The sequence below is a fragment of the Anolis sagrei genome, chromosome 9, assembly GCF_037176765.1.
Source record: "Anolis sagrei isolate rAnoSag1 chromosome 9, rAnoSag1.mat, whole genome shotgun sequence".
Taxonomy (NCBI): Eukaryota; Metazoa; Chordata; class Lepidosauria; order Squamata; family Dactyloidae; genus Anolis; species Anolis sagrei.
The window spans coordinates 12,043,110-12,069,484 of NC_090029.1; the positions used below are offsets into that span (position 1 = coordinate 12,043,110).

The window sequence follows — 26,375 nt, forward strand, 5'->3', positions numbered from 1 at the left end:
AACTTGTTGTCGCTTAGGGTTCAGTCGCGCATTTACAGGCCAAAAACAAACGCCCAGGTTCTATGTTTTTCAAAAATGTCCTGGCCCCTCATCTATTTATTTTATTTATTTATCGTGTCAGGGGCAACCAGACAATTGTATTACGTTTCTAACAGAATAAAACAAACAAACAGACAAAGCACAAAGTTTGCAAGCTTGGTAGTTGATCTGGCCACTTGGAGTGCCTCTGGTGTTGCCGCAAGAAGGTCCTCCCTTGTGCATGTAGCAGGGCTCAGGTTGCATTGCAGCAGGTGGTCAGTGGTTTGCTCTTCTCCACACTCGCATGTCGTGGATTCTACTTTGTAGCCCCGTTTCTGAAGGTTGGCTCTGCATCTCATGGTGCCAGAGCGCAGTCAGTTCAGCGCCTTCCAAATCGCCCAGTTTTCTGTGTGCCCAGGAGGGAGTCTCTCATTTGGTATCAGCCATTGATTGAGGTTCTGAGTTTGAGTCTGCCACTTTTGGACTCTCGCTTGCTGGGGTGTTCCAGCGAGTGTCTCTGTAGATCTTAGAAAAGTATTTCTTCATTTAAGTCGTTGACGTGCTGGCTGATACCCAAACAGGGGATGAGCTGGAGATGTCACTGCCTTGGTCCTTTCACTATTGGCTGCTACTTCCCGGCGGATGTCAGGTGGTGCAATACCGGCTAGACAGTGTAATTTCTCCAGTAGTGTAGGGCGCAGACACCCCCTGATAATGCGGCATGTCTCATTAAGAGCCACATCATGTTTTAGCATGGTGAGATGTGTTCCACACTGGGCATGCGTACTCAGCAGCAGAGTAGCATAGCACAAAGGCAGATGTCTTCACTGTGTCTGGTTGTGATCCCCAGGTTGTGCCAGTCAGCTTTCGTATGATATTCTTTCTAGAGCCCACCTTTTGCTCGATATTCAGGCAGTGCTTCTTGTATGTCAGAGCACGGTCCAGGGTGACTCCCAGGTATTTGGGTGCGCTGCAATGCTCCAGTGGGATTCCTTCCCAGGTAATCCTCAGAGCTCGGGGTGCTTGTCTGTTCTTAAGGTGGAAGGCACATGTCTGTGTTTAGATGGATTAGGGATCACCGGGTTTTCCCTGTAGTAGGCGGTAAGGGCACCTAGAGCTTTGGAGAGCTTCTGTTCTACCATCTCAAAGCTTCCTGCTTGAGCAGTAATGTATTGAATAAGTGGGACTCCCAGGATTCAGTGTGAGAGATGTTCTTTGGGTAGAGCAAAGAGACCTGCTCCCCACTCTGGCCATGCTGGCTGAACCACCTTAGGAACGGTTGCCCAGAAGAATCCCTTTTGAAATAGCAAAAGAATCCCCTCCCTTTTGAAATAGCAAAACATACAGATCTCCATTTGAAAGGCAACTTCCCGACCTGACACCGAGATGGAGTCTTTCAATATTTTGTCCCATCAAAGCTCTTAACAAGCAGTGTATATGTAAACTTGACATAAAGTTTTCAAAAGTGATCATATTTTACACCATCTGCCATAATCCTACTCCTCTTTCTGACAATGTATTTCTACTCACTCAGGAGGAGTCTGTAAATATTACGCCTGTATCGTATTCTGCTAAAGGCTCCCAATTGTTTTGCAAACCGTTGTATTGTTTTGTTTCTAAGGAGACAAGTTAGTTTATCAAATTGTGCAAAGTTTAGCAGCATTAGTGTACAGGTGGGTTTTCCATTTACTTTCTTTCCAGTGTCTATTTGGGCAGCTGTTGTTGCATTTTGAAAGAAAACAACATTTTTCTTATTGATGGCATCATTTGCCAGGACCAACAACTATATTTCTGGTGAAGATGGTCTATTCTGTGGCAAAATTATTTGGATTGTTTCCTTAATAGCAGTCCCAAATTTAGGACAGGCCCACCACGTGCAGGTGGTGGCATTTCCAGCATTTATTATCCATCCTCTTGCTTTGATTCCCCTTGGCAAGTTTTTCTGGAGCGATAGGCCACCTGCCAAACGTTTTGGTTTCTTTCCTGTATTGAGCATTTGCTCTGGAGCAGTGGCTCTCAGCCTTCCTAATGCCGCGACCCCTTAGTACAGGTCCTCATGTTGTGGTGACCCCCAACCATAATGTTATTTTCGTTGCTACTTCATAACTAATTTTGCTACTGTTATGAATTGTAATGTAAATATCTGATATGCAGGATGTATTTTCAGTCACTGGACCAAATTTGGCACAAATACCCGATACGCCCCAAATTTGAATACTGGTGGGGTTGGGGGTGATTGATTTTGTCATTTGGTAATGCTGGAGTTGCTGGGATTTATAGTTCACCTAAAATCAAAGAGTCTCCTGAACTCCATGAAAGATGGAATTGAATCAAACATGGCGCACAGAATTCCCATGACCAAGAGAAAATACTGGGAAGGTCTGGTGGACATTGACCTTGAGTTTTTGGAATTGTAGTTCACCTACATCCAGAGAACACTGTGGACTCAAGCAATGGTGGATCTGGATCAAACTTGTCACAAAAAATACTCAATATGCTCAAATGTGAACACTGGTAGAGTTTGGAGAAAATAGACCTTGCCATTTGGGAATTGTACTTGTTGGGATTTATAGTTCACCCACAATGAAATAGCATTCTGAACCCCACCAACGATAGAATTGGACCAAACTTTCCACACAGAACCCCCATGACCAACAGTTTTCTGATGGTCTTTGGCGACCCCTCTAACACCCCCTTGCGACCCCCACAGGGGTCCCGATCCCCAGGTTGAGAAACACTGCTCTGGAGGAAAGTAGCTTGTCTGTGATTTTAATAATTGTTTTAATACTGCTGTTTGGTTTTTTAAAGTTTTAATTGCACATGTTCATTTTTATTGTATTTATGTATTTACTAGCTGTCCCCTGCCACGCATTTCTGTGGCCAAATCTGGTGATCTGGAAAATAAAGTAATGAGAAACTGTTGGTTTCTAATATATGTAATTTCTTTATTCTTGTGGGTAAACAGTATTTCTCGTTGTTTCTTTGTCAGTGTTGATGTGGAGAGTGTCTGGTTTGCCTACTCTGGAATATACAACACATCATAGTCCTTCTTTAGGGGTCCCTTTCAAATCTATGATACTATCTCTGCGTGTGTGTGTGAGAATCATATCTATATCTATGACTGCGTGTGAATCATATATATCTATCTATATTTATGACTGGATGGCTCTTTGTCAGGAGGGCTTTGATTACATTTTCTTGCCCTGGTGAAAAAAGTTGGACTGGATGGCCTTAAGTATTTTCTGTTGGTCATGGGGGTTCTGTACGGGAAGTTTGCCCCAATTCTGTCATTGATGGGGTTCAGAATGCTCTTTGATTGTAAGTGAACTATAAATCCCAGTAACTACAAATTCCAAATGTCAAGGTCTATTTGCCCCAAACTCCATCTGTGTTCATACTTGGGCATATGGAATATTTGTGCCAAGTTTGGTCTAGATCCATCATTGTTTGAGTACACAGTGCTCTCTGGATGTAGGTGAACTACAACTCCCAAACTCAAGGTCAGTGCCCACGAAACCCTTCTAGTGTTTTCTGTTGGTAAAGGGAGTCCTATGTGCCAATTTGGTTCAGTTCCATCATTGGCGGAGGTCAGAATGCTCTTTGATTGTAGGTGAACTATAAATCCCAGCAACTACAACTCCCAAATGACAAAATCAAAAAATTTTGAGTGAAGGACATACATTGGGTTGTTAGGTGTATGCTGTCCAAATTTGGTGTCAATTCATCCAGTGGTTTTTGAGTTCTGTTAATCCCACAAACGAACATTACATTACAAGGCCGTTCCTCATTCCTCTTTACTGACCCGATCTCTCTGTCTCTCTTTCTCTCTCTCTTTCTCTTTCCTTCCTTCCTTCCTTCTTTCTCCAGGGCAGCAAAGGCCACTTCCGCTACCACTGGCAGAGCCACAACGTCAAACAGAGCGGAGTGGATGACATGGTCCTCCTCTCCAAGATCTCCGAAGACTCCATCGTGGAGAACCTCAAGAAGCGCTACATGGACGACTACATCTTCGTATCCTTTCCCAGGGAAGTCCAGTGGGATAGGATGAGGTCTCCAAGTTACAAATACCCGATTCACAGTTCAGAACGGGGCTGAACTGGATGACCTTTGGGGGTCCCCAAGTTACAAACACCTGACTTACAAATAATTCTCAGTTCAGAACAGGGCTGGACTGGATTTATTTATTTGTCGTGTCAGGGCAACCAGTCAATTGTATTACATTTCTGCTTCCCGGCGGATGTCAGGTGGTGCAATACCGTCTAAGCAGTGTAATTTCTCCAGTGGTATAGGGCGCAGATACCCCGTGATAATGCGGCATGTCTCATTAAGAGCCACATCCACTGTTTTAGCGTGGTGAGATGTGTTCCACACTGGGCATGCGTACTCAGCAGCAGAGTAGCATAGCGCAAGGGTAGATGTCTTCACTGTGTCTGGTTGTGATCCCCAAGTTGTGCCAGTCAGCTTTCGTATGATATTGTTTCTAGGACCCACTTTTTGCTTGATGTTCAGGCAGTGCTTCTTGTAGGTAAGAGAACGGTCCAGAGTGACTCCCAGGTATCTGGGTGCGCTGCAATGCTCCAGTGGGATTCCTTCCCAGGTCATCCTCAGAGCTCAGGATGCTTGTCTGTTCTTAAGGTGAAAAGCACATGTCTGTGTTTTAGATGGATTAGGGATCAGCTGGTTTTCCCTGTAATAGGCAGTAAGAGCACCTAGAGCTTCAGAGAGCTTCTGTTCAACCATCTCAAAGCTCCCTGCTTGAGCAGTAATGGCACGATCATCAGCGTAGATGAAGCTCTCTGTCCCTTCTAGCAGTGGCTGGTCATTTGTGTAGATGCTGAACATGGATGGAGCAAGCACGCTCCCCTGAGGCAGGCCGTTCTTCTGTTTCCGTCATCTGCTTCTCTGGCCCTGGAACTCAACAAAAAAGCTCCTGTTTTGTAGCAGGTTTCCTTTGAGGCGGTTGAGGTGGTAGTCCTTTGAGATATTATACATTTTTCTCAGGAGGAGTCGGTGGTTCACAGGAGGGAACGAGAAATACAGACCAGGAGGCTGGACTGGATTGCCTTTGGGGGTCTCTTCCAAATCTATCTCAGAGTTAAGAACAACAGGGCTGAGACCATCTTTGAAGGAAAGGAAGGGAAATCCACTCCTGGAAGAGTTATGATTATCAGGGGAGAAGGTTCTGCACTGAAGGTTTCTCTCCAACCCTTGTTTCAAGCACAAGCCAAATGCTTCAAAATCCAGTTCTTATGGGGACACAAAGTGAGGTGGAGTCTCCTGAAGAGAGAGGGGTGCAGGCAGCAAAGGAAACTCCACAGGGGTGCTTGCCCTTCCCTATACTATCCCTATATACACACACACATATATGGCTGGAGTTGCACCTAAGAAATGTCCCTATTCTGACTTTCATACAATTTCAAGTTGAGAACTAACCTACTCCTTTATTCGGTCGGTCTGTATTTCTCGTTCCCTGCTATTGTGTGCCAAGGAAAATGGGGTGCCAGCGGCTCTGCCCCCTAGGCACTGAAGGCAGAGGAGGCCTTCCTTTCCCTTGCTTTTCCCCCAGAGCAGGAGGGCACATGTCATTGAGAAAACCAGGAGAAGGAGGGCCACACCTTGGCCTCCAGGCTTCACACAAAGGCCATTGAAAGGCCATAAAGCTTCACTGCTGGGCGGGCGAACATCCACAAAGGGACAAAGTCCCACTTTTGGGGCCATTGTTTCTGCAGGGAAGATATACGGTGTTTAATGTATTGTCGAAGGCTTTTATGGCAGGAATCACTGGGTTGTTGTAGGTTAGAACATGGCTCTATGGCCATGTTCTAGAGGCATTTTCTCCTGACGTTTCGCCTGCATCTATGGCAAGCATCCTCAGAGGTAGCGAGGTCTCTTGGAAGTAGGAAAATGGATTTATATATCTGTGGAAAGACCAGGGTGGGACAAAGGACTTTTGTCTGCTGGAGCTAAGTATGAATGTTTCAACTGACCACCTTGATTAGCATTTAATGGCTTGGAAATGCCTGGGGGAATCTTTCTTTGAGAGGTGATTTGATGTTTTACAACAGCAAAACAACAGAGAGTAAACAATCAGGCACATCAATTAATATAAATAATAATAATGTAAATCAGTGTTTCTCAACCTGGGGGTCAGGACCCCTGAGGGGGTCATGAAGGGGTGTCAGGGGGGTCGCCAAAGACCATCAGAAATCACAGTATTTTCTGTTGGTCATGGGGGTTCTGTGTGGGAAGTTTGGCCCAATTCTATCATTGGTGGGGTTCAGAACGCTCCTTGATTGTAGGTGAACTATAAATCCCAGTATCTACAACTCCCAAATGTCAAAGTCTATTTTCCTCAAACCCCATCAGTGTTCACATTTGGGCATATTGAGTATCTGTGCCAAGTTTGGCCCAGATCCATCATTGTTTGAGCCCACAGTGCTGTCTGGATGTAGGCGAACTACAACTCCCAAACTCAAGGTCAATGCCCACCAAACCCTTCCAGTATTTTCTGTTGATCATAGAAGTTCTCTGTGCCAACTTTGGTTCAATTCCATTGTTGGTGGGGTTCAGAATGCTCTTTGTTTACATGTTAACTATAAATCCCAGCAACTGCAACTCCCAAATGACAATATCAATCCCCCCGCCAACCCCACCAGTATTCAAATTTGGGCATACAGGGTATTTGTGCCAAATTTGCTCCAGTGACTGAAAATACATCCTGCAGATCATTATTTACATGGCGATTCATAATGTTAGGATTATGGTTGGGGGTCACCACAACATGAGGAACTGTATTAAGGGGTTGCAGCATTAAGAAGGTTTTATTTATTTTATTATTTATTTACTTTGCTTATATACCGCTGTATCTCAAGCCCGAAGGCGACTCACGGCGGTTCACAAACAGTAAAAACAGTAGAAACAGCAGTGTTTCCATACAACATATAACAATTGACTTAACACATTATCCATAAATTACCAATAAGCAATTACAATGCACAATTATTACAAAAAACAACCGTACCCAATCTTCTCATCATCCAAGCGTAGTCCAGGTTCATCGTCCATTGTTCCAGTCCTATGTTCCATTACCAGATTGCACTAAATTACTCAAATGCCTGCACAAACATCCAGGTCTTCACCTTTTTGCGGAATACCATTAGAGATGGTGCCAGTCTAATGTCCGTAGGAAGGGCGTTCCACAGCCGAGGGGCCACCACCGAGAAGGCCCTATCTCTCGTCCCCGCCAGCCGAGCTTGAGAAGCAGGCGGGATCGAGAGCAGGGTCTCCCCGGAAGATCTCAAACTCCTGGTGGGTTCATAGGCAGAGATGCGGTCAGATAGGTAGCTTGGGCCGGAACCGTTTAGGGCTTTAAAGGCCAACGCCAGCACTTTGAATTCAGCCCAGTAGCAGATCGGTAGCCAGTGGAGTTGGCGCAACAGGGGGGTTGTATGCTCCCTGCGCTTCGCTCCTGTTAGAATCATGGCTGCCGAGTGTTGGACTAGTTGGAGCTTCTGAGCTGTCTTCAAAGGCAACCCCACGTAGAGAGCGTTGCAGTAGTCTAAACGTAGAGAGCGTTGCAGTAGTTGAGAACCACTGATGTAAATAATAATACTAATAGGAGAAATTCATTAGAAAACTAGAGCAAAATGTGCTCATGCTGGCTGTCTCTCCCATAAGACAATGCTTTTGGAGTTTAGTACACTTTTCCATGTTTTTAGGGTAGAACCCAGTAGGAAATGAACTTTGTGAATAAAAACAATTAGACATAGTCTAATACTAATAATAATAAATCATAAGGATTCCTCCACACTCTCCTGCGGGTCAGAAGGCTGCCTTTGGAGCCACGAAGTCAAGCCTTTGGGCGGAGGAGACGGGATGCAAGTTAGGAAGAAGCCCGTTTCCTCTTTTTGGTCTTTTTCCCCTTGCAGGGTTCTGCATTTCCCTGTTACTCATCGGGGAGAAGTTCAACTATATCTATCTATCCTTCTATCTATATATTGCATGTGACAGAAGTATGTCATCCCCCCCAATTTCCCCAAAGGCTTTTTTTAGAGCCACAAAGGGTTTACTTTGGTGTTGAAAAATATACATATATACACACTGATGGGGTTCTGCTGCCTCCGGAAGAGGAAGGGGACCACAATGTGCAAAGCCGATTGTGTGTTATGCTTAGAAGGGCCTCACAAAGGCAAAGTCCCCATGTTTTTTAGGATAGAACCAGTTAGGAAATAATGGCATTGAGAACTCAGTAAAAAATAATAATAATGAGATCTACATACTGGATTTCGTATCACAAAATCACAAGTCGAACACTTCCCAAGTGTCTAGGACTGTGTGGTGCATTTTCGAATGATGTGCACAGATCCAAGTCAGGTGGCCTTTTGCAGCTGACAGATCGGGATTTTGTCAATGTGTATTGTTTCCAAATGCCGGCTGAGATCTTTTGGTGTTGATGACCACTGGGACCCCCTGTACTGGCTGATGCCAGAACCTTTGCCGTTCGATTTTGAGTTTTTCCTGTTGTTCTTCCTCAATGCGACTGTCACCTGGTATGACGACATCAATCATCCAAACTTTTTATTTTTCCACCATCGTGAGACCTAGTGTATTGTGTTCGGATTCGAAAGTCCCACAATATTTTTGCATATTCATTTCCTACTACTACCTTTGCAGGTTGATGATCCCACCAGTTCTTTCCTACTGGTCCTTGTGACATAAGTTCCAATGAATCCTTTGGGCCACAGAGTTTTGCCTCTGTTTGTAGTCCAGCTGTGCGATTTTCCTGCAGCAATTGAGGAGATGGTCCATGGTTTCAATAGCTTTCTTGCACAGTCTGCATTTTGGGTCATTAGCTGTTTTTTCAATCCTGGACTTAATGGCCTTTGTTCTGATTATGGCTTGATTATTATTAGTAGTAGTCCCGCCTGGATAGTAGTCCCGCCTGGACTACTGCAACGCTCTCTACGTGGGGCTGCCCTTGAAGACGGCTTGGAAGCTCCAGCTAGTCCAGCGCGCGGCAGCCATGTTACTAACAGGAGCAGGACGCAGGGAGCATACAACGCCCTTGCTGTACCAGCTCCACTGGCTGCCGATTTGCTACCGGGCCCAATTCAAGTTGCTGGTGTTGGCCTACAAAGCCCTAAACGGTTCCGGCCCAAAATACCTGTCTGACCACATCTCGGCCTATGAGCCCATGAAGACTTTGAGATCGTCCGGGGAGGCCCTTCTCTCGATCCCGCCTGCCTCACAGGCACGCCTGGCGGGGACGAGGGATAGGGCCTTCTCGGTGGTGGCCCCCCGGCTGTGGAGCACCCTCCCTGTGGACATCAGACTGGCGCCCTCCCTCATGACATTCCGCAAGAGACTAAAGACGTGGTTGTTTGAGAGGGCGTTTGAGTAAGTGCTGCAACAATTGGCAATGACGATTAGAACGGAACATGGATAATGAGATTCGGATTGTGATTCAATGATGAGACGTCGCGAATGATTTAGTGTAACTGTATTATTGATAGTGTTGTTTGCTTACTGTTGATGTGATATTGTTCTGTTGTAAATTGTACCTGGTTTTTATATGTTGTACACCGCCGTGAGTCGCCCTAGGGCTGAGAACGGCGGTCTACAAGTGCAGTAAATAAATAAATATTATGACCGGACCGAGGCCACTGAACTCGATGTCGATGGACGCCTCGCCCGTACCATCTGCGTCGTTATCGTGCAGGGCTGTTTGGTTTGCCGAGGTCTTCTCGACGATGTCGAAGCTACCGAGGCCGGCCTTGTCGACTGGGTCGCTGAAGAGGTGGAAGGCATCGAAGACAGTTGAGACCGCTGAAGTCAAAGGCTGTGGAGCTAGCGACTGCTCGTACAGCAAGAACTTCAGGCGCGCTGCCCCATTTTTCCTCGACTGAGCCGTCAGCGCCTGGCAATGTCTGCAGGTCAAAGTGTTATAGGCCTCGCCGAGGCAGCGGAGACACTTCGAATGCTTATGCGAGTTTCCTACAGAATTGGGTGCAATGCTTAAATCTTGTAGTTGACATAATAAGGAAGATTCTGAGCGAGCTGAGTGGCGGAAAAACAGGAACTGCGGATTATGCGCGCGGGGCACCTTTTATGCCCTGCTGGGCAGCTGGACGGGGTTACCGCCAACACTTAAAAATTTCAAATTGGGAAGTTTTTCGTTGGAGCCTGCGCAGGCGCAGATTCTCCATATGTGTGCATTCACAGAGGCCACGAAGAAAATTATTATTATTATTATTATTATTATTATTATTATTCAGATTTTGTTACATGTTGTTATCATTATATTGAAATGGGATGAAGATGCTTGCTCCCTTGCCTTGGCTGAGCATGACCTCACTTTGCAGCAGTGATCCCCCCAAACAATGCTCTCTCTTGTGTTTCCTGAATTCTCATTGTTGAGAGCGTTTGTGTGGGTTTTGCATAGCAAAGCGGCCATTATCCCTAGACAAACCAAAGTCACACACACAGACACACACACAGATATACACACACAGATATACACACAAACACATATACGTATATATACACACACACATACTAATATGCTGATTTTGCCTTAATGGCAAAATCATTCTTGTCAAACCATAGCAATTCAAATAGAAATGCTATTTATTTATCGTGTCAGGAGCAAACAAAACAGTTATATTGCATTTTTAACAAACAAACAAAGAAACAAAACACAAAGTTTGCAAGCTTGGTAGTTGATTAAATGTCCTTTGACCAGTATCTGGCCACTTGGAGTGCCTCTGGTGTTGCCGCAAGAAGGTCCTCCATTGTGCATGTGGCAGGGCTCAGGCTGCATTGCAGCAGGTGGTCAGTGGTTTGCTCTTCTCCGCACTCGCATGTCGTGGATTCCACTTTGTAGCCCCATTTCTTGAGGTTGGCTCTGCATCTCGTGGTCCCAGAGCGCAGTCTGTTCAGCGCCTTCCAAGTCGCCCACTTTTCCGTGTGCCCAGGGGGTAGTCTCTCATTTGGTATCAGCCATTGATTGAGATTCTGGGTATGAGCCTGCCACTTTTGGAGTCTCGCTTGCTGAGGTGTTCCAGCGAGTGTCTCTGTAGATCTTAGAAAAGGATTTCTTGATTTAAGTCATTGACGTGCTGACTGATACCCAAACTGGGGATAGGCTGGAGATGTCACTGCCTTGGTCCTTTCACTATTGGCTGCTACTTCCCGGCGGATGTCAGGTGGGGCAATACCGGTTAAACAGTGTAATTTCTCCAGTGGTGTAGGGCGCAGACACCCCGTGATAATGCGGCATGTCTCATTAAGAGCCACATCATGTTTTAGCATGGTGAGATGTGTTCCACACTGGGCATGCATATTCAGCAGCAGAGTAGCAAAGCGCAAGGGCAGATGTCTTCACTGTGTCTGGTTGTGATCCCCAGGTTGTGCCAGTCAGCTTTCGTATGATATTGTTTCTAGCGCCCACTTTTTGCTTGATATTCAGACAGTGCTGAAATACTGAAAACCCCAGAAGCCCAGAAAGATGGCTGATTGATCCACTGGCTTTTTCTCAGAGAAGCAATTGCTATAACTTGGCTTTTGTAGTGTTTTGGCTCATTGAGCGAGAGTAGGGCGATTCTGGGTCATCGAATGGTCTTTGCCTGATGGTCCGTGTTCAACGCAGAGTTTTGTCTTTTTGGGCCATGGTCCAGTCTTCATCTATAATTTCCGTGATGGAAAGCATGGCCATCCCACATTGATTTAACCTTAGAGTTTATGCAACTGACAGTTGTGGGGTATAACAAGAACAACAACAACATGTCACAAAATTTGAAAAATGTTCTGTTCCTGTTTTGAAAGTGTTGCTCCTTTTTAATTGTGTGGTCTTTACTTTGGGAGTCGTTGTTCTGCTCCAGGAACTTTGTTTTAGTTGAGACTTGGTGATGTGGGATTCATTGCAGAAAGAGAGCCAAGCGTTTTGGCAATTTAATCTACTTTCCCCTGTTTTGAGGACAGAATCACCTGGGAAATTACTTTGATGACCCAGGAACACAAAGCGTAGGATCGAGTGCTGTTGGTATTATTTATCAACTAGTGTTGGTTATACTCTTCTTTGCGGAGGGAGAGAAAATGCCACCTCCCCTCGTGGCGCTTATTTATTTGTCGTGTCAGAACAACCAGTCAAATTATATTACATTTCTAACAGAACAAAGCAAACGAGCAGATTACAAAATTTGTGAGTATGAGAGTTGATTAAATGTCCTTTGACCAGTATCTGGCCACTTGGAGTGCCTCTGGTGTTGCTGCAAGAAGGTCCTCCCTTATGCATGTGGCAGGGCTCAGGGTGCATTGCAGCAGGTGGTCAGTGGTTTGCTCCTCTCCACACTCGCATGTCGAGGATTCCACTTTGTAGCCCCATTTCTGAAGGTTGGCTCTGCATCTCGTGGTGCCAGAGCGCAGTCTGTTCAGTGCCTTCCAGGTGGCCCAGTTCTCTGTGTGCCCAGGAGGGAGTCTCTCATTGGGTATCAGCCATTGGTTGAGGTTCTGGGTTTGGGCCTGCCACTTTTGGACTCTCGCTTGCTGAGGTGTTCCAGTGAGTGTCTCTGTAGATCTTAGAAAACTATTTCTAGATTTAAGTCGTTGACGTGCTGGCTGATACCCAAACAGGGGATGGGCTGGAGATGTCTCTGCCTTGGTCCTTTCACTATTGGCTGCTACTTCCCGGCGGATATCAGGTGGTGCAATACCGGCTAGACAGTGTAATTTTTCCAGTGGTGTAGGGTGCAGGCACCCTGTGATAATGCGGCATGTCTCATTAAGAGCCACATCCACTGCTTTAGTGTGGTGAGATGTGTTCCACACTGGGCATGCATACTCAGCAGCAGAGTGGCACAGCACAAGGGCAGATGTCTTCACTGTATCTGGTTGTGATCCCCAGGTTGTGCCAGTCAGCTTTCGTATGATATTGTTTCTAGCACCCTTTTTTTGCTTGATGTTCAGGCAGTGCTTCTTGTAGGTAAGAGCACGGTCCAGAGTGACTCCCAGATATTTGGGTGCGCTGCAATGCTCCAGTGGGATTCCTTCCCAGGTGATCTTCAGAGCTCGGGATGCTTGTCTGTTCTTGAGATGAAAGGCACATGTCTGTGTTTTAGATGGGTTGGGGATCAGTTGGTTTTCCCTGTAATAGGCAGTAAGAGCACCTAGAGCTTCAGAGAGCTTCTGTTCTACCATCTCAAATCTCCCTGCTTGAGCAGTAATGGCACGATCATCAGCGTAGATGAAACTCTCTGTCCCTTCTGGCGCTGCAAGATGGGGAATCGACATGGGGGTTTAGCCTGGGCTTTAAAGCCCTGTGTAATGACTCTTACCTATAGGTCAGAATAGAAGCCTGGGAAGACAGTAGGGCAAACCTCCATTTTGAGCGTGTCTGCCAGTAAAGCAGCCATCTTGAGGGAGGAGTTGGAGGTCTCCTGGGATTGGCTAGAGCAGAGGAGGAGGAGCCAAGTCTTGGGAGGGAAAAAGATTTCAGCTTCTGAGCTTGAGAGAAGAGATTTGGGAACTGGAGGGCGAAGAAGTGGGTTTTGAGACTGGGTATTTCTGAGAGAGAGAGTGTGTATGTCAGGCAGGGCTGATTAGTTGACAAGAAAGGTCAGGCAGCCTCCTGATTGCTTGTGTGAGATAAAACAAGGGATTTGCTCTCTAGTTTGAGTAAGTTAGCTGTAAAGACTCTGGGGAGAGTTGGCTAATTACTCAGAAGACAGCCTGGGATAGGTTAGTCAAGCTCTCATTGCTATTTCACTGAAGTAGAGTGAGGGATTTTTTTGTAACCAGTAGCTATATCTGTGAGATTAGCTCTGTTTGTAACCAAGTCAAGAAACTCTTTTTAAGCAATCATTAAGATATTGTGCTATAGTAACAAGTCAAGCGTTTGTGCCTCTCAAAAGAAGTCAGTTGTCTGTTTTTATTAATAAACCTTTTCTCTGTTTGACTTTTAAGAAGCCTCTATCGTTCCTCAATCTATCAGTAATCTTTTGTGATAATTCTAGCCTCTTTAACATCCTAATACTACAGAAAGGTCACCCAAACAGTCATTTTGGGAGCTAAGGGAAGAGCTGTGTTGGCAGAGAAGGGGAAAAGTTTACCTCAGAAACTCACTTTAAAAATCCTAAGTCTCCCATGCTTTTTCACATCTACATGAAACCGTTGGGAGAGGTCATCCGGGGTTTTGGAGTTGGGTGCCATCTCTAGGCAGATGACACACAACTCTACTACTCCTTTCCACCTAATTCCAAGGAAGCCGCTTGGGTGCTGGATGAGTGCCTGGCCGCTGTGGCTGTCTGGATGAGGAAAAACAAGCTGAAGATTAATCCTGACAAGACAGAGGTCCTTCTGGTCCATCGTAAACCAGATCGGGGTATAGGGTGGCAACCTGTGCTGGACGAGGTTACACTCCCCCTGAAGTCACAGGTCCGCAGTTTGGGTGTCCTCTTGGACTCATCACGCTTGAAGCTCAGGCGTCGGCAGTGGCCGGGAGGGCTTTTGCACAATTGAGACTCATGCACCAACTGCGACCGTACCTCGTGAAGGCGGATCTGGCCAGGGTGGTCCATGCCTTAGTCACCTCCAGATTGGACTACTGTAATGCTCTTTATGTGGGGCTGCCCTTGAAAATGGCCCGGAAACTCCAACTGGTCCAACGGGTGGCGGCCAGGTTGTTAACTGGTGCTCCTTACAGAGAGAGGTCAACCCTCCTGTTTAAGGAGCTCCATTGGCTGCCGTTCATCTTCTGGTCCCAATTCAAGGTGCAGGTGCTCACCTACAAAGCCCTAAACGGTTTGGGACCCGCTTACCTGCGTGACCACATCTCCGTATATGAACCCACACGATCTCTCCGATCATCCCTGCTCACGATCCCACCTGTGTCGCAAGTGCGATTGGTGGGGACGAGGGACAGGGCCTTCTCCATGGTGGCCCCCCAACTCTGGAACTCTCTCCCTAAGGATACCAGACAAGCCCCAACATTGGCAGTCTTTAGGAAGAGCTTGAAGACGTGGTTGTTCCAGTGTGCCTTCCCAGAATAGGAAACTCCAAACATCATGTCCCAAATGCACTTTACTAGAGATTAAGATTGTCTGCACACCGCACTTATCTCCAAAAACCTATCCATCTCGCCTGTCATGTTCAGCATTTTAAAATTTTAATCATTACATTTGGCCCAGCCTTAATTTTAAATGTGTCATGGTGTTATTGTCTAATGTTTATTGCTGTTGTTTTAATGTTTATTGCTTGTTTTATGAGTTTATTTATTGTTGTATTTGTTATGCTGTTTTATTGATGTGTTGGGCCTCGGCCTCTTGTAAGCCGCACCGAGTCCTTTGGGAGATGTTAGCGGGGTATAAATAAAGGATTATTATTATTATTATTATTATTATTATTATTAAGACATCTTGGGTGGTGGCAGCATTAAACCAAAAGAAGACTGAAGTAGTGTTCACTCTACCATTACTCACATCTAACATCAACTCGCTACCATACTATTGTCCAGTGGTGTGACATTACATATAATTCTTTTACACCCTGCATCTATTTCTGCAATGCCAACTTTAAAGCTTGGACTAAAACTCAGAGCAGACCTTGACTGTTTCCAACCCAGACCTACATTGGATCCGTTTTGATCTCCGTGAATCCCTTCAAGCAGATGCCGTATTTTGGGGAGAAAGAGGTCGAGATGTACCAAGGAGCGGTCAGTATGGGCTTCTCTCTGCTCTGTTTGAAAATACAAGACCTCACCCTTCTGTCGCACCTGAGAAGGGATTGTGTTATGATCCGTATATTGATGTATATCCTGCTTTGAATCTTCTATCAGCTTCAAGTTTCCTTTGGGAGAGAAGATGTAAATCAGTGGTTCTCAACCTGGGGTCCCCAGATGTTTTAGGCCTACAACTCCCAGAAATCCCAGCCAGATTACCAGTTGTTAGGATTTCTGGGAGTTGGAGGCCAAAAACATCTGGGGACCCCAGGTTGAGAACCACTGATGTAAATGATGATGAGGAGGATGATGATTATATATGTATACCTCACTGCATCTCCACCAAAGGGGACTCAAAGCAGCTTAACATAAAAGCATCACAATTTGAAATCTATATATATAAATTTGTTAGGGGCATCCAACGAGGAAACAAAACTCAAAAACCCCCCAACGAAACTTAACCAAAATTCCCATGCCCATAACACAACCCACAAGGTACAAACATATCTACTCAAAATGAAAAACAACACAACAACACACTCACAAAACGGCAAAACAACAAAACTCAAAAATCCCCCAACAAAACTTAACCAAAATCCCCGTGCCCATAACACAACCCACAAGGTACAAACATATCTACTCAAAATGAAAAACAACACAACAACACACTCACAAAACGGCAAAACAACAAAACTCAAAAATCCCCCAACAAAACTTAACTAAAATCCCCGTGCCCATAACACAACCCACAAGGTACAAACATATCTACTCAAAATGAAAAACAACACAACAACACACTTACAAAACGGCAAAACAACTGAGCATGCTCATTGGCGCCCAGCCGCAAGTTCCCTGGCGCGCGCACATGGCCTTCCGGCCAACGTTCCCTCTGCGGAAACCATGCCCACTCCAAGCCCCGCCGCGCCGCTTCCCACACACACACACCCCCTGCCGCACACACACACGCAACCCCACGCTCCATCACTCCCCCCGCCGCCGCACACACAGAAGCAACCCCACTCCCCCCGCCGCCGCACACACACACGCAACCCCACACTCCATGACTCCCCTCGCTGCCGCACACACACACGCAACCCCACGCTCCATGACTCCCCTCGCTGCCGCACACACACACGCAACCCCACGCTCCATCACTCCCCTGCCCCAATCTTACCTTCTTTTACTTCACGCCACCTCCAAACCCCACCCCGCCCCTTCCCGCCCTGTCAAAATCTAGGAAAGACAGGAAGGAAGGAAAGAAGGAAGAAAGAGAAAGGGAGGTAAAGAAAAAGGGGGAAGGAAGGAAAGTTAGAGGAAGAAGAAAAGGAAAGAAAAGGAAAGATGGAAGGAAAGAAAAGAGAGACAGCAGAAGAGAACGAAAAAGGGGGAAGGAAGGAAAGAGATAGAGAAAGAAGAGGAGAAGGAAAGATGGGAAGGAAGGAAGGAAGGAAGGAAGGAAGGAAGGAAGGAAGGAAGGAGGGAGGGAGGGAGGGAGGGAGGGAGGGAGGGAGGGAAAGAAGGAGGGAAAGAGGGAAGATTGGCCATAGCAACACGTGGCGGGTAAAGGTTGTTATTTCTATTATTATTATGATTATGCTATTCCTCCTCTGAGACCCTTTTAGGGGGAATGGGAGAGGTGTCAGGTCCCGGAGGCAATGCATTGCATTATTGTTATTGTTATGATGGTGGTGAAATAAAAGGAAATAAAAAGTGAAAGAAGGAAGCAAACAGGGAGGGAAGAAAGGCAAAGGAAGAAAGGGGGAGGGAATGAAGGAAAGAGAGAAGGATGAAACCAAGTAGTGAAAGAAGGAAAGAAAGAAAGAGGTAGAGAAGGAAGAAAGGAGAGAAAGGGGGAAGGAATAGGTAGGGACCTCTCTTTCATAATAGTCCAGATATCTACCTCAACTTTGCTAAGTTTTACTATAGGCCACAGCAACGCGTGGCAGGGCACAGCTAGTTATATAAATAAATATGTAATGTTAGTTTGTGGGATTAACATAATTCAAAAACCACTGGGCGAATTGACACCAAATTTGGACACAATGCACCTATCAGGCCAACGAGTGACCATCACCCCTAAACACACACATAAAACCTGCAGAATGGACTTTAAAGCCCCCCAAAATAAACCATATATACATATACACATATGTTCATACATATACACAAACACACATATATATACGCAAGCACACACACACCTACATATACCTACACACATATACATATACGCATACACACACACATATAAACACACATATATGCATATACACAAGCACACACATATACACAATATACATATACACATATAAACACAGAAATATACATATACACATGCACACATACATACAGACACATATATACGCAAGCACACACAAATATAAACATATATACACACATACATATACACCTACACACATATACATATACACATATAAACAAAGAAATATCCGAATATATGCATACATATACACACATATACACAAATATATACACACAACATTAGAACGCATGCACAAAACTACATATATACGCAAGCACACACAAATATACACATTTACACACACAGACATATACACCTACAGACATATACATATACACATATAAACAAAGAAATACACAAATATATACATATGTATACACACATATATACACACAAACACACATATATACACAAATATATACACAACATTAGAACGCATGCACAAAACCACATATATACGCAAGCACACACAAATATACACATATACATACATATACATATACACATATAAACAAAGAAATACACAAATATATACATACGTATACACACATATACACACACAAACACACACATATATACACATATACACAACATTAGAACGCATGCACAAAACCACATATATACACAAGCACACACAAATATACACATATACATACATATACACATATAAACAAAGAAATACACAAATATATACATACGTATACACACATATACACACACAAACACACACATATACACATATACACATTAGAACGCATGCACAAAACCACATATATACACAAGCACACACAAATATACACATATATATACATATACACATATAAACAAAGAAATACACAAATATATACATATGTATACACACATATATATACACACAAACACACACATATATACACATTTACACAAATATATACACACAACATTAGAACGCATGCACAAAACCACATATATATACGCAAGCACACATACCTACATATATACACAAATATATATATACACACATATACACACACAAAATACATATACACAAACTGGACCACAGCAACACATGGCAGGGGATGGCTAGTATACACATATATGAACATTAAAGCAGGTTAAATATTAACAGTATTTTTAAAATTCCCAGGTAAAATCCTAATGATCTTTTGATTGAGAGGCAAAGCAGTTCACAGCACTACAAAAACATAGGAAATATATAGGGATATAAGATATAGGGGGAGATTATTATCATATGTATACATGTGTGTATACACACACACATACGATAAAACACACACAAACAAAAGGTATTTAGGAAGTCGATGTGAGTGTATGCCTCCACCTTCGTTTTCTCAAAAGGTGCGACAAGATCCCGTCATGTATTTTACGTCTTAAATAGGAAGGCTATTGTAACTTTCTATGCCGCTGACTCATTCCTTTTGCACCCCGCCAGGCTCAGTACGAGAACCCGCCCCACATCTATGCTCTAGCGGACAACATGTACCGGAACATGATCATCGACAGGGAGAACCAGTGCGTCATCATCAGGTGAGGGACTCATTGGCTTCGGCTGGATGCCCATCTGTCGGGAGGAATCGGATGTTGCCTTTCCTGCCTGGCAGAAAGAAGGGGGTCTGACTAGATGGCTTTTGGGGTCCCCTTCCAATCCTAGGATTCTAGAGTTCTATTCTTATTAATCAGGGCTGAGTGGCCATCTGTTGGGAGGGGTTGGATTGGTCTTCTTTCCTGTCTGGCAGAAAAGCGTTGACTGGGTGGCCAACTCTAGGATTCTATGCATTTTTATTATTATTAAGCAGGGGCTAGATGGCCATCTGTTGGGAGGGCTTGGATTGTGTCCAACGCTAGGATATTATGGTTGTATTATTATTTAGCAGGGGCTGAATGGCCAACTGTTGGGAGGAGTCAAATTGTGTCATCCTTTCTTCCTGGCAGAAAAGGGTTGGACTGGATGGCCTTTGTGGGTCCTTTCGAACCCTAGGATTCTATGGTTCTATTGTTGTTGTTGGTAATAATAATAATAATAATAATAATAATAATAATAGGGGGACAGACATGATATGGGGATATGTGTTCATTCGTCAAAGGCACACCGGAAGAGCCAGGTTTCTAGATCTCTCATAAAGGCTGCCAGGGTGGGGGCTTGCCTAATCTCACTAGGTAGCGAGTTCCAAAGCTAAGGGGCCACAACGGAGAAGGCTGTCTCCCTCGTCCCCACAAGTCGCGCTTGTGATGGAGGTGGGAGTGAGAGGAGGGCCTCCCTGAGGATCGAAGAGATCATGCAGGATTGTAAAAGGAAATTGTTGTTGTTCTTGTTGTTGTTGTTGAGGAGGAGGGGTTGGATAGGCACCTGTTAGGAGGGCTTGGATTGTGTCTTCCTTCCTTTCTGGCAGAAAAGTGGCTGAACTGGATGGCCTTTGGGGGACCCTTCTGACTCTAGAACAGTGTTTCCCAACCTGGGGGTCGAGACCCCTGCGCGGGTCACGAGGGGGTGTCAGAGGGGTCCCCAAAGACAATAAAAAACCACAGTATTTTCTGTTGGTCATGGGGGTTCTGTGTGGGAAGTTCGGCCCAATTCTATCATTGGTGGAGTTCAGAATGCTCTTTGATTGTAGGTGAACTATAAATCCCATAAACTACAACTCCCAAATGTCAAGGCCTATTTTCCCCAAACTCCACTAGTGTTCACATTTGGGCATATTGAGTTTTCGTGCCAAATTTGGCCCAGATCTATCATTGTTCGAGTCCATAGTGCTCTCTGAACTATTTATTTTATTTATTTGTCATGTCAGGACAACCAGTCAAATTATATTACATTTCTAACAGAAAAAAGCAAACAAACAGACAAAATACAAAATTTGTGAGTTTGGTAGTTGATTAAATGTCCTTTGACCAGTGTCTGGCCACTTGGAGTGCCTCTGGTGTGGCCGCAAGAAGGTCCTCCATTGTGCATTGTGCAATGCAACCTGGCAGGGCTCAGGTTGCATTGCAGCAGGTGGTCAGTGGTTTACTCTCCTCCACACTCGCGTGTCGAGGATTCCACTTTGTAGCCCCATTTCTTAAGGTTGGCTCTGCATCTCGTGGTGCCAGAGCGCAGTCTGTTCAGCGCCTTCCAAGTCGCCCAGTCTTCTGTGTGCCCAGGGGGGAGTCTCTTATTTGGTATCAGCCATTGGTTGAGGTTCTGGGTTTGAACCTGCCACTTTTGGACTCTCGCTTGCTGAGGTGTTTCAGCGAGTGTCTCTGTAGATCTTAGAAAACTATTTCTAGACTTAAGTCATTGACGTGCTGGCTGATACCCAAACAGGGGATGAGCTGGAGATGTCTCTGCCTTGGTCCTTTCACTATTGGCTGCTACTTCCCAGCGGATGTCAGGTGGTGCAATACCGGCTAAGCAGTGTAATTTCTCCAGTGGTGTGGGGCGCAGACACCCCGTGATAATGCGGCATGTCTCATTAAGAGCCACATCCACTGTTTTAGTGTGGTGAGATGTGTTCCACACTGGGCATACGTACTCAGCAGCAGAGTATCACAGCGCAAGGGCAGATGTCTTCACTGTACATGAACTACAACTCCCAAACTCAAGGTCAGTGCACACCAAACCCTTCCAATATATTTCTGTTGGTCATTGGAGGTGTGTGTGCCAAGATTGGTTCAATTCCATTGTTGATGGCGCTCAGAATGCTCTTTGATTGTAGGCGAACTATAAATCCCAGCAACTATAACTCCCAAATTTCAAAATCAATCTCCCTTCCCAGGTAAAGGTAAAGGTAGTCCCCTGACATTAAGTCCAGTCATGTCTGACTCTGGGGTGTGGCGCTCATCTCCATTTCTAAGCCGAAGAGCCGGCGTTGTCCATAGACACCTCCAAGGTCATGTCTGACTCTGGGATGTGGCGCTCATCTCCATTTCTAAGCCGAAGAGCCGGCGTTGTCCATAGACACCTCCAAGGTCATGTGGCCAGCATGACTGCATGGAGCGCCGTTACCTTCCCGTTACCTATTGATCTACTCACATTTTTTTTTGCATGTTTTCGAACTGCTATGTTGGCAGAAGCTAGGGCTGACAGCGGAAGCTCACACCGCTCCCCGGAATTGAACCTGTGACCTTTCGATCAACAAGCTCAGCAGCTCAGTGCTTTAACCCACTGCGCCACCGGGGGCTCCTTTCCCAACCCCACCGGTATTCAAATTTAGGCATATTGAGTATTTGTGCCAAATTTGGTCCAGTGAATGAGAATACACCCTGCATATCGGATATTTACACTACAATTCATAATAGTAGTTCTGAATTATCAACAACAACAATTTTAATGATTGGGGGTCACCACAACATGGGGTCACGGCCTTAGGAAGGTTGAGAACCACTGCTCTAGAAGAAAGCAGTCGATGCAAGGAAATGTGTGTGTCCTACTCCCTGGCGCTGGGAGCGGCCACCCTGGTTTTCTTTCTTTCTTTCCCCCACAACATATCATCCTTGTGGTTTCTTCTGTGCTATTCCTGGGTTCCTGGGGCTTAAAAATAAAGTGTTCCCTCTGTGGCCGATGGACGGGAATTCTCCCCGCGGAGCAAAGGAGGGGAAGAGCTGCTCTGGGCCTTTGTCTTTGAAGAGAGAGGCTTTGTAATGGACCCCAAAGGCACAAGGACTCCAGACTTACTCCTAATTCGATGGATCATTTGGAAAAAGTATTCTCAGCATTTCCTTCTTGGGTGGAGTGAAGAAGGCAAGGCTTAGGTTGATTTAATAATAATAACAACAATAAGAATATATACACATAATAAAAGTGAAAATGTGTCTATGGCAGAGGTGTCCACTTATACCAGTGTTTCTCAACCTGGGGGTCGGGACCCTTGGGGGGATTGTGAGGGGCTGTCAGAGGGGTCGCCAAAGACCATCAGAAAACACAGTATGCACAGATTAACACCTCCCAGCAACAGATTTTCCCAGACTCAGGCAGGCCTTCAAATGCTAATGAAGGTGATCAGCTAAACATTCACACCTAACTGCAGCAGGGAAGAGCTCCTTGCCCCACCCCAGCCATTCCACAGATATATAAACCCATTTTTCCTACTTCCAACAGACCTCACTACCTCTGAGGAAGCTTGCCATAGATGCAGGCGAAACGTCAGGAGAAATGCCTCTAGAACATGGCTCTATAGCCCGAAAAAACCCACAAGAACCTACAGTATTTTCTGTTGGTCATGGGAGTTTTGTGTAGGAAGTTTGGCCCAATTCTATCGTTGGTGGGGTTCAAGGGGCTCTTTGATTGTAGGTGAACTATAAATCCTAGCAACTACAACTCCCAAATGTCAAGGTCTATTTTCCCCAAACTCCACCAGTGTTCAGATTTGGCCATATTGAGTATTCGTGCCAAGTTTGGTCCAGATCCATCATTCTTTGAGTCCACAGTGCTCTCTGGATATAAGTGAACTGCAACTCCCAAACTCAAGATCAATGCCCACCAAATACTTCCAGTGTTTTCTGTTGGAGATGGGAGTTCTGTGTGCCAAGTCTGGTTCAATTCCATCGTTGGTGGAGTTCAGAATGCTCTTTGATTGTAGGTGAACTATAAATCCTAGCAACTACAACTCCCAAATGTCAAGGTCTATTTTCCCCAAACTCCACCAGTGTTCAGATTTGGCCATATTGAGTATTCGTGCCAAGTTTGGTCCAGATCCATCATTCTTTGAGTCCACAGTGCTCTCTGGATGTAAGTGAACTACAACTCCCAAACTCAAGATCAATACCCACCAAATACTTCCAGTGTTTTCTGTTGGAGATGGGAGTTCTGTGTGCCAAGTTTGGTTCAATTCCATCGTTGGTGGAGTTCAGAATGCTCTTGGATTGTAGGTGAACTATAAATCCTAGCAACTACAACTCCCAAATGTCAAGGTCTATTTTCCCCAAACTCCACCAGGGTTCAGATTTGTCCATATTGAGTATTCGTGCCAAGTTTGGTCCAGATCCATCATTCTTTGAGTCCACAGTGCTCTCTGGATGTAAGTGAACTACAACTCCCAAACTCAAGATCAATACCCACCAAATACTTCCAGTGTTTTCTGTTGGAGATGGGAGTTCTGTGTGCCAAGTTTGGTTCAATTCCATCGTTGGTGGAGTTCAGAATGCTCTTGGATTGTAGGTGAACTATAAATCCTAGCAACTACAACTCCCAAATGTCAAGGTCTATTTTCCCCAAACTCCACCAGTGTTCAGATTTGGCCATATTGGAGTATTCGTGCCAAGTTTGGTCCAGATCCCCTAACCCTTTCCTACCCTTTCGTATGGCACACGGCAAATAGGAATTGATCACCAACTGAACAAGAGGTTTGGGGGGTGTATTGTCGAAGGCTTTCATGTCCAGAATCACTGGGTTTTTGTAGGTTTTTCCGGGCTATATGGCCATGTTCTGGAGGCATTTTCTCCATTGCCTCCAGAACATGGCCATATAGCCCGGAAAAACCTACAACAACCCAGGTTTGGAGGGAATTGACCTTGATTTATAGAAGTTGTAGTTCACCTACATCCAGAGAGCACTGTGAACCCAACCAATGATGAATCTGTACCACACTTGCCATGGATGATGGGGTATATAACCCCAAGAATGATGGGTCTGGACCAAACTTGTCCCACAGACTCTCTCCTCCCCCCCCCCCCCCCATGACCCACTTTTCATCTTGGTGCAGATTAGGGGAGGATGGACCAGGATCGATGGGAATTGCAGTACCTTCACCCATTTCTACAGAGCATTGTGACCCCCACAAATGACGGGCCTAAACCAGACACAAAACCCCCATGACCAACAGAACATATGTATGTATGTATTTATTTACGACGTTATATGCCACCTTCTCACCCCGAAGGGGACTCAGAGCGGCTTACAAGTAAAAAGTAAATACAATATATTATATTATTATCATAGCACAATATTAATATTATATATTACATTGTACTATAACATTATACTGTAATATTATTAGTAATATTACATTTAATATAAAATATGTTATTATAATTATAATATCATTTAAATATCATACTGGAAGGGTTTGGGGGACTAACCCACCCGTATGGGACTTACAGTTCTCCTTTGCATCCAGAACACTCTGAACCCCAACAATGACAGATCTGGACCAAACATGGCACACAGACCCAACATGCCCAAGTGTGAATACAGGTGGAGTTTGGGGGGTGATTGCCCTGTGAATTGGGGACTTATAGTTCACCTACAACCCAGTGAATGTCGGATCTGGACTAAACTTGGCACATAGATGCAACATGGCCAGCTGTGCATTCAGGCCTAATTTGGGGAGGATTGACCCACGATTGCGGGAATTGTAGTTCACCCATTGTTGGGGTTCAGCCTGTGTGTGAACCTGAACCTGATTCTCTGATTGTATTTCCTGATGCCAATGAAGATGTTGATTCTGAAGGCAATGTAAAAGATGACTGTTTGTGTAGTGAAACTCCTGCAGCCTTAACTCCTGCAGCCTTGAAAAGTGAAAGTCCAAATTCCCATGAGAATGTTTCAGAGCCAAGCGGTGAACTTTCACTCCCATTTCCTCCCAGTCTTAGCTCTCCAGAGAATCTGACACCTGGTCTCTCTAATGAGGATAGGAGAGGGCAGATTTGGCAGAGCAGGGGAGAATCTCAAAGTTTACGAAGGTCAGCTAGACTGAGAGAAATGTAAACAAAGCCTGCAGGCGTGTCACGTAATAGATTTCTCGGCCTTAAGTACCTTGCGCCTGGATGTATCTTCAGACCAGGCATCGTTCCAGATTCAAGCATCATCCTTGGCAGGTCTCCTGATTCCAGTGGCCTTATTCCTAAGAGGCTTCCTAGTTGCTTCAAGTACGGTTAGTGGATTGCTAACAGGTTCCAGGATTTAGCAGTGTTACTGTGGGTTTTTGATCTTGTTCATGGACATTTCTTGTTGCTGATTTTTACTGTGGCTCTTTACCTTGCATATTTCCTCTATTTTTGTTCTCATTTTTCTTCAATAAAAGAGGATTGTTTTTCCTGAAGTCAAGTGTGATGAATTGTTGTCTGAGGGTCCAGTTTCCTGCTCTGGGTTGCAACACCCATCTCCTTATGCATTCTCTAATGGGACCATTCATAAAAAACCAATCAAGAAGTGTTTTTTCCCCCTAAGAGATCTGCATCAAGGGAGTGAGAAAAAACAAGAGGTGGCCATTTGGTTGTTGTTGTTGTTGTTGTTGTTATTTAGGAGTGATTAGGAGTGCAGGGGAGCCGTGCCCCAAGGGCTTTGATGCAGATCTATTTGTGTATGTACTTTATATCCCGCTTTTCTCAAATCGTGAGCCGCCTTGCAAGCTAATAATAGAAAGCAATTAAAAAGATTTTTAAAAAATTCTTAAACCAGCGTTCATT

The 26,375-nt window shown here is 45.0% G+C and overlaps 1 protein-coding gene across 1 annotated transcript in view; it reads left to right on the forward strand.

The window, feature by feature from the left end:
- Positions 1–26,375, forward strand: part of MYO1E (myosin IE) — a 118,173-nt gene that overhangs the window by 35,932 nt on the left and 55,866 nt on the right. The window contains exons 2-4 of the mRNA XM_067471288.1: positions 3,886–4,029; positions 15,635–15,724; positions 19,426–19,520. Of these exons, the coding sequence (XP_067327389.1) occupies positions 3,886–4,029; positions 15,635–15,724; positions 19,426–19,520 (329 nt within the window). The remainder of the gene's footprint in view (positions 1–3,885; positions 4,030–15,634; positions 15,725–19,425; positions 19,521–26,375) is intronic.